This window comes from Pyrus communis, chromosome 12 (assembly GCF_041283825.1).
Source record: "Pyrus communis isolate YQ-2024b chromosome 12, ASM4128382v1, whole genome shotgun sequence".
Taxonomy (NCBI): Eukaryota; Viridiplantae; Streptophyta; class Magnoliopsida; order Rosales; family Rosaceae; genus Pyrus; species Pyrus communis.
In genome coordinates this window covers 4,123,310-4,131,647 of record NC_142576.1, presented here as the reverse complement: position 1 = coordinate 4,131,647, position 8,338 = coordinate 4,123,310, and the positions used below count along the sequence as shown (strand labels likewise).

At 36.1% G+C, this 8,338-nt stretch overlaps 3 protein-coding genes across 4 annotated transcripts; 2 read left to right on the top strand and 1 right to left on the bottom strand.

Moving 5' to 3' along the window:
• The first annotated feature begins 1,052 nt into the window (after nucleotides 1-1,052).
• Nucleotides 1,053-2,376, top strand: LOC137745220 (hydrophobic protein LTI6B). The gene is made up of 3 exons (XM_068485138.2): nucleotides 1,053-1,241; nucleotides 1,418-1,513; nucleotides 2,079-2,376. Exons 1-2 carry the CDS (start codon nucleotides 1,152-1,154, stop codon nucleotides 1,499-1,501), a joined length of 174 nt encoding a protein of 57 aa, XP_068341239.1. The 5' UTR covers nucleotides 1,053-1,151; the 3' UTR covers nucleotides 1,502-1,513; nucleotides 2,079-2,376.
• Nucleotides 2,377-3,793: 1,417 nt separating this feature from the next.
• On the bottom strand, nucleotides 3,794-5,347 carry LOC137745529 (anaphase-promoting complex subunit 11). Of its 2 annotated transcripts, none has more exons than XM_068485491.2 (3): nucleotides 5,075-5,193; nucleotides 4,306-4,440; nucleotides 3,794-4,016 (listed from the first exon to the last, which is right to left on the bottom strand). In XM_068485491.2, exons 1-2 carry the CDS (start codon nucleotides 5,130-5,132, stop codon nucleotides 4,325-4,327), a joined length of 174 nt encoding a protein of 57 aa, XP_068341592.2. In that variant the 5' UTR covers nucleotides 5,133-5,193; the 3' UTR covers nucleotides 3,794-4,016; nucleotides 4,306-4,324. The 2 variants fall into 2 exon arrangements, with proteins under 2 accessions (XP_068341592.2, XP_088537024.1); XM_088680898.1 differs by lacking the exon at nucleotides 3,794-4,016 and adding an exon at nucleotides 5,292-5,347 and having other exon boundaries at nucleotides 4,207-4,440.
• A 1,617-nt stretch (nucleotides 5,348-6,964) lies between these two features.
• On the top strand, nucleotides 6,965-7,904 carry LOC137745528 (agamous-like MADS-box protein AGL80). Its single transcript, XM_068485489.2, has one exon. The coding sequence runs from the start codon at nucleotides 7,029-7,031 to the stop codon at nucleotides 7,647-7,649; it is 621 nt and encodes a 206-aa protein (XP_068341590.2). The 5' UTR covers nucleotides 6,965-7,028; the 3' UTR covers nucleotides 7,650-7,904.
• Nucleotides 7,905-8,338: the final 434 nt, after the last annotated feature.

Genomic DNA, 8,338 nt, shown 5'->3' with positions numbered 1-8,338 from the left:
AAAAAATAAATTTTTATGCATTTAAAATATTATATAGGTGGTTTGTGGGGTGGGGGTGGGGGTTGCATGTGGGGTGGGGTGTGCTCGGGGAAGAAGATGGGTTTTTTTTTATTTTTTTATTAATAGGATAAATTATTATAATATTTTAAATGCATAAAAAAAATAATCTTTTTTTCCACGTGGCACAAATTTGGCAACCACGTCATCACTTAACAGTTTACTAAACAGATTTTCTAACGGATATATGAAATTGAAATAAAATGATAAGTAAATGTATGAAATTAAAATGTTTTAAAGATGTTGTTAGAAATGTAATTGAACCCAAATCTAAGAAGGTAAAATGCAATTTACCCTTTATTTAAATACGGCCGCATTTGGACCTCTTTTTTTTATCCTTTCCCAAAGGCAAATTACATTCATAATTCGATCTTAAACAAACCCCTAGTAACATGTCAACAAATACATCATTAAATTTGACAAATCTAGCACTATTGAAACAAAATATGAGTTTAAACTTAACTGTAAGGGTTAACTACGTTTTACACCTTCTTACCTCAAACGTGCTGTTAGCTCTAACTAATAGAGTAGCTAGGATTTTCTACTCTCTAAATCCCCTCCTCAGTTCACTCCTATTTGAAATGTCATGACTAAATCACGTCAACATCTTATGTTATTAGAAAGAGAAAAAGAAAAAAGCAAGAGATGAGAGGAGAGGACTAGATGAAGGAATTTCCAGAGGAGAAAATCTTACGCCCTAACTACAATATACAAGACGCACATGGGAGATTCGCACGTGCCATGTACACCCATTCCATGAATAAGCTGAGCTGTATGATTCTTGCTTCTTTATTCGGATACGGATTCTACAGCAGCCCTACCACGCTGTATGATTCTGATGGAACCCCCAAAAGTAAGATTTACTTCTCTAGAAAGTTCACGTGGTTAAGGAACCGCGTGGTGGTAAATACCAAATTGTATCGCTCTGTTTCCACCAAATCTCCACGTGTCCCATTAGCACACGGAGGAGCTGTATATATAAACCACTCACGGTTTCTGTTATACCACCACACGCCTCCACCAGTTGCCCTACTTCTTCTTCTTCTTCTACCAAACCTCTCTCAATTTTCCTGCAAAAAAAATTGTCAGCAAATATGCCGAGCGAAGGAACATTAAACTGCGTCGACATCCTCCTCGCCATCCTCTTGCCTCCTCTTGGCGTCTTCCTCAAGTTTGGCTGCCATGTTAGTGTTCTTTCTACTGTGTCCGTTTAGTTTGTAGAGATTATACGTCACACGAACACGCACATGGTAACGCTGTTTGAATCGTTAGACCAGTAGAATTCTACGGATGCAACGGTTCGACAGTGATATTTAAGGGTTCATGGTTCTAATATACGGTGGATGTGATGTTTTTTCAGGTGGAATTCTGGATCTGTTTGTTGCTGACCTTATTTGGTTACATCCCTGGGATTATTTATGCCATTTATGCCATCACCAAGTGATGTCCAATTTCTGTAAGCACTCACTTCTCTTAGTTCGCTGATAATATATCTTGTTTCAGTAACTATTCGAGCGCTACGTTTTTAGCCATCTGCATTCTAAATTGAATATCTTATTATTTTCTCTGTATTCACATGAAAAATCCATGACAGAAGATCTTCGTCGGATTCTCTTTGTGAGAATTTCTAGATCCTTCAATCACATTCATTCATCATATATCGTGCGGTTAGTTTTCGTTAGATATTGTTTGTATTTAATTTTATATAAAAAAATTTACAATAATTTCTAAGCACACGATGTACGATAAATAAATGTAATTTAAAGATCCTTAAGATTCTTACAAAAAGAATCCAGAACGTTGTAATCCCTGACATTTCATTCAACCGTTTGAATTTCAAAACAACAAAATTTTCTTTTATTTTTTGTTAAATAAAAAAGAGGATAAAAGTTTAAAGGACATGATTAGGCAAAAGTTCCTTTCAGTGGACCACCGGCCCAACTATAACTTTGGGTATGGGTCCACGTGACATGACCTGTACCAACTTATTTATGCCACGTTTGTTTTGCTTCGCTGGACAGGTATTAGAGATGCGAAGGACACATATGTCATTTTGTGTTTGCAGTATTGGATTGTTTTCAGCCGTCTGATTATCTGGTGCAGCCAAGTGGATGGTTGATGTTTACATGTAGTGATTGTTCCTTTTTTGTTTTTTATTTTAATTTAATTTTCCTTCCACCTATTATCTGTCTGTTGTAAAAGTGGACTGATGCTATTCACACACTTAGTCTTACTCATTATTTATTTTTCAATGTAATTTTTTTTTTTCGATGGTAATGTAATTTGGTTTTTCATTTCATCCAATTGGGTTACAGAGTATCTTAGCTTTCCGTATAAAATATACTTAAATTTCTCTAATTTATGGGAGCGAAATTCGAAGTTGAATTTCACTGGGCACGCACAATACTCTCGCCAACTGACATAATTCACTTCTGCATTATGAGTTGCATTAGTGGTTCGTATGTATTGTTTGTAGCGTTGTTGTTAAGCAAAAAGGAAAGAACCCCTACCCATCATAGTCAGGCGACATATTCTTTTAGGATGTGAAATTTGGATTTGGATTCCATCTAGATTTGTCAAATTCAAATTGTGAGTATCTTAGAAATTCTCATATCTTAATCATTCGTCGTACAGTAAAAAATCATTTGATTTTTTTATTCAAAATTAAACACAAATAGTACATGACAAAAACTGATCGCACGATGTACGATGAACATATAAGATGTGGAGATCCTTAAGATTTCCATAAAGTGGATCCGGAGAAGATCCTTTTCCGTGAAATTTGTCTCTCAAATATATTTATAAATTTCAACCAAAAAAATAGATAATCTCTGCTAATTAATGAAACCCTTTTTGTCAATCAAAAGAAGATGAAAAGACAAATTAACCTTCTATCACACAAAAAAATGATGGGCAATAATGTAATTTCACAAGTTCAAATTTTATTATTTTTTTATTGAAACCTTATCTATAAGTGATGTTAAAATATCTTCAATACTAAAATTTAAAAAAAAAAAAAAAAAAAAAAAACCTTCCACTTCCCCCACGTTCTCTCTCTCTCTCTCTCTCTCTCCCTCCCTGTCTCCTCATTTTCTAAAAAATATGTGTTCATACACACAAAATGTGTAGGCAAGTACTAGTATAATTTATAAAAATATGACTTTAAAAACAAAAACATTTTGGCCTCAGTGGTTCTGTTCAAGAGGAGCGTGAAGGAAGCTACCTAGCATCCAACCAATTGCATCACGACAGTGAAGGTCCGACCCCTCTGTTTTCTTTTGTACACGGACGCCACTGTAGCAATGCATTCGTGTCATAAAAACTCTATATTAATAGCGGAGGGAGAATGAAACTAAGATGCAAGTAAACAGTTTTAACATACTGAACTACAAGCGCACTGCAACCCAAGTGTTCAATTAACTTTAATCTCCATTTCTCCAAAATTGATTACGCGCGAAGGGATTTAACCAGTTGTATTTTCTTTTTGTGTCTATCTATCTCATCACATGATCCATTGAATTAAATAGAGGCAAGGAAACAAACCATGATGGATAACTAAGAATTTATCCTACTAAAGCTACTTTATATGTCACTTTCTGAGTTGTGTTTTTAATCCTCGGTCAAATAATACTTTGTCTAAAACCGTATTAAGAAAGACATATATGGTAAGAGCAAGGCACAGGTGGTGTCTAATCCAGGAGGTTGCGCACCAAGTAAATAACTAAAGCAGTGACAATCCATCAAAACTTCAACCCAACTCTTTATCTTTTCCAAATTGACAAGTACCCTTTGTGAGAATCCAATTCGAAATTACGATTGACAAGGCATTATCTAGTTTATTAAATTCATCAAGATAAGAAGATTACGAGCAGCAAAACAAAGTCAGCGGTTCTATAAGGCCGCTAACACTGGAAAATTCCTCGGTTCATGTTTCAGCAGCGATCCTGAAAACCGCTAAAGATGGAATTTTTTATTCACGCTGCCTCTGCTTCCCGAATCTTAATTGATAAACAAACATATAAAACATGGTTCAAGTTCACTTTTAGGATCTAGAGATTAATAGAGCGGGTTTATGGAGGGAATACAATGAATGATTGAGAAGTAACGCCTCAAGAGGGAGTTACTTCCGCTCACATAGGCCAAGACACAGCAGATATAGGGTGGTCTCAATTTACATCAACCAGTATACAATCAAACATTTGCAAACCTGCAGTTGAAGAGGGAGAGAGTACGCAAGAATTCCTTAGAAGTGATTCCAATCTTTCTATCATCCTTTGAATTGCCACTCCCTACGGCACATGGGGCAATGTGCCTGAGACGTCTGTGAATTTACCCATTTTAAGATGCAATGAAGATGGAATGCATGGTTGCATGCACCCCAAACTGCGAATAGAAGATAATTTGTCGTCAAATTGTATCAATAGAAATCACACTACTAACGCAAAATGTGAAATGTCGCAATCTGGTTGGTTCAATGCAAAAAATAACAATTCAGTTGGGCCAGCTTGATACTATAATCAGGAATACAGGGGTTGACCATTAGCTTCGGAGCATATCATGGTAGTTGTGTGCATTGCAAACCATGTGTAACATGATGTTCTATGAAACCATGTGTTAATGATGTTCTAAGGTGTCGGCACAAGATCTGATGTTAGGCATTTGAATCACATTTGGGAAGTTCACAGTAGAAAGAGAAAAAATATCCAAATGTCGATGCCTGTAAATTATCAATGAACTGTATATTCCATAATATTTTGCAACAAAGCATTGCTATGAATCGATGCCATTATTTATGGAAGAATTGCACGACCACGCATAAATCATGATAGGAAAGTGAAAAAAGGCACAACCGTGTGGACACAGGCAACATGAGCTTCACTTTTCGACCAGGGCATGTTTATAGGTCAATATGAAAATCAATTTCTGGACATGGACCTTAATAAGAGAAGAAATGTAAGAATTTGGTGAAACATAAAACATGGTGCAGGACATAAAGATGGTAATGTTAGTGACTTACTTAGTGGGCAATCATCCCCAGGGAGTTTACAATCGGGACAACAACCATCAAATGCCATCCTACAAATCCCACATGTTTCGTCTTGTGCATCCCATGTCCATGAAGCAACAGCATGCCACCTGAAGGTCCAAAAGGATAAGAATTAGAGCTCCAAAGTAGACGAAATAAAACATATCCCAGAAAAAAGGGCACATCAATGTTAAAGACAGATTCACACATGCAGGAATTGATTAATGAACAGAACAGATAGAGAAGAGGTAAAGAGGACATACTCTGTTTAAAACCCAAAGCAGATATTTGCAAAGAGAGTCGGGTCAAGAGAAAACTCTAGTGATCGACATTCGTAACATTAGACTACAATCAAGGTAGTAAAACTCTAGAGCTCATTAACCATTCGCAATTCATGACAAAAAGGCAAATAATAGAAATTCAACACTGTCAAGCGGAAATTCGTTCCACCATGATTAAATGCAACATTTTGACACCACAGAAGTGAAAGAACAGAACACTGCACAAGCTATTTCTAAAATATATAAACTAGTAGATTTGAAAGAAACAACAGAATCGAAATCGTAGCAATTCGACACTATCAAGCTGAAATTTAATCTACCATATGATTAATGCAACAAAGTTAACATCTTGGAATAAAAAGAAGAGGAAAATGAAAAATCCAGTTACAAATGGTATAAAGTAGTGTTTTGAAAGAACGAACAGAATAAAACAGTGAGAAGGATACGCAAAATGTTGACTTTCATCTTCTTCTCCTGCAACTGCAAAACCCCAAAACCCTATATTTCAGAGCAGTGAATTAGAATAAATCCCAAATGTTCCCAGAATTTCAGGAATTTCATATTCCAAAATTTACTCACCGAACAAACTCCTCGATTCAAGCTAAATGGAGATCGCAAGCCTGAACCCTCTCGAGACTGAAATATGTGGCTAATTACTGCAGAAATCGGACTCTAATTCCGATTCCAGTTCCGGTTCCGGTAGCCCTCTCGATATCTCCGTGTCTGCAAAACCCTAATTGGAAAAGGAAAAACCGCGGTCCAGTTTTGGGCGGGTTGAGAGACCACCACTCAATTGGGCTGAATTTGAATTCATAATGTTTAACATTTTGCAAGTGAGCCCAATAGTAGAAATTTCGAGAATACGTCATTCTGACATGTAATATTATTTGTCCAACTTTTCGATTATTAGAAAGTAGAAATTGAAAATTCATTATCGCATCAGAGTGATAGGTGAACATTCGAAGGAGGGATGAATGGCTAGCGCCCAAAATTTCTGCTCGAGAGAAATTTTTTTTTTTTCTCTCATTTTGAATTGCGGAAAGGTAAAATTAGAAATTGAAACTGCCTGATATCTATATGTATGCCAGAAAAGAGAGAGAAACAAAAATTTCTTAAAGAAGAAAGAATTTTACCATATATGTAATAATTGTCTTTTAATGAATGAATGAACCGTACAGAAAATTTCGCGTCACATACATGCATCTGTTTATGAAATTTCAAGATAAACTTCCATATTAAACCAAAAGGTGGATAATATCAAATAAAAATCCAAGAAACCCATGTAAATAAACTTCTATTATGCTAATAAATCCCCGGCCTAGATTTTCATACTGTAAATTTGTTAGTCACAGAAATATCCAAGGAGGTGATTTTTGCACACTTTTCTTTATTTATGACTTTCAAATAAATAAATCAAATGAAAATAACGGTCATGATTAAACAGAAGTATGTGTGAGTCGAAAAAGATTGTGTATTTGCCGTTTTAAAAGTATTAAAATTTCTATTGAGGACAAAATCTTTCGTAATTGCTTTAGAGTAGGCCCTTGCAAAATACTATAAATAGCATTGGTTTCGATTAAGGGTTAAGCACACCGATCTGAAACCTAGAGCCGCCCTCTTCCTTTCATTTCCCTAGTTTCCATTTCTCTTTCTTTTGAGAAACTATGACTAAAAGGAAGCTAAAACTAGCCTTCATCGAGAACGACTCGTCGCGAAAAGCGACATTCAGGAAAAGGAGGACGGGCTTCATGAAGAAGATGTATGAAATCAATAAACTTTGTGATGTCCCAACATGTGCTATCATGTATAGTCCAGATCAGCCTCAACCTGATGTCTGGCCTGATCCTTCGGAGGTGCGACGCCTCATCGAGCTGTTTAAGAACGTGCCTGAGAAGGAGCGAAACAAAAAGATGGTGACCCATGGGATGTTTCTGAAGCAGAGGATCGAAAAGGAGCAGGAGAAGCTGAACAAGTTGAAGAAAGACAACCGAGAGAAAGAACTTCGGATGGCCATGAGCCAATGCCTCGCGGGGAAACCCTTAAATGGCTTGGACTTCACCAATTTACAGGAAATGGGGTGGATGATCGACGAGAAGTTGAAGGACATTGCCGTGACAAGGAGCCGAAAGGAGAACGAGCTGGCAGAGATAAATCAACCCTTAGTTGGACAACCACCAGCGCATGCAACATCAGCTGATGAGAACACTCAAGACGCCATACAACTGGCTCCATGGTCTGTGGGGGCGTGCGGAGCTCAAAATTTGGTGAAGTGGATGATCAGATAATGCCGCTTGGGGATTATTAGGACTACCATGTTCGGTGGTGCTAGGTGGTCTAAGAACCCTTTTAATTTCTCTTAAGCTATTTAAGTAGTTTTTGTTGTTTGTTATTTCTGTTGTTTTGCTTCAGCGTTGTTTTAAGTTATTTCTAGTTTGATGCTTGTTTACCTTCGTATCAAAACCACAGGGTTTGTATGTCTCTTAATTTCTTGATTTTATGTACTAAAAATTAATATTTTATATATGAGAGTAGTTTGGTAACTTTGGTTTGCATTATATGATTTAGTGTTATTTCTCATCTCGTGTAAATGAAAGATCTTAGATTCGAATATCATAGTTAACGAGTTTGAACCTTGAATGTAAAATCTTTGTTCCCTCAAAGCTACTAAAAATCACCCAAATCTGAAACCATATGACTGTTGGATTAAATGGTAGTCATTTTTTTTATTCTTTGAAAAGCTGTATTCGTCGATTTTATTCACTACAATTAGTTGTCTTAGTTGTTTTAGAGTTTCTAATTTTATGCAAGAATAATCTATGAATGACAAATTAAAGGATAATGCTAGAGAGACCAAATTTTAAATCAAATTTGCAAACCAAATGAAGTGTCACCAATAGAAAATAAGCTTGTCAATCAACACGTTAGTATTTATTCAATCATTAACAACCACATCAATTGGTTTACAAAATTTGGT

Excerpts from the sequence above, each read along its gene's own strand:
- LOC137745220 (XM_068485138.2), top strand. The coding sequence starts at position 1,152 with ATGCCGAGCGAAGGAACATTAAACTGCGTCGACATCCTCCTCGCCATC. Across the intron at positions 1,242-1,417 it reads TCCTCAAGTTTGGCTGCCAT|GTGGAATTCTGGATCTGTTT; the intron begins GTTAGTGTTCTT and ends ATGTTTTTTCAG.
- LOC137745529 (XM_088680898.1), bottom strand. The coding sequence starts at position 5,344 with ATGTCCTCTTTACCTCTTCTCTATCTGTTCTGTTCATTAATCAATTCC. Across the intron at positions 5,194-5,291 it reads TCATTAATCAATTCCTGCAT|GTGGCATGCTGTTGCTTCAT; the intron begins GTGTGAATCTGT and ends TTGGACCTTCAG. Across the intron at positions 4,441-5,074 it reads TGGGGATGATTGCCCACTAA|TTTGGGGTGCATGCAACCAT; the intron begins GTAAGTCACTAA and ends TTCTATTCGCAG.
- LOC137745528 (XM_068485489.2), top strand. The coding sequence starts at position 7,029 with ATGACTAAAAGGAAGCTAAAACTAGCCTTCATCGAGAACGACTCGTCG.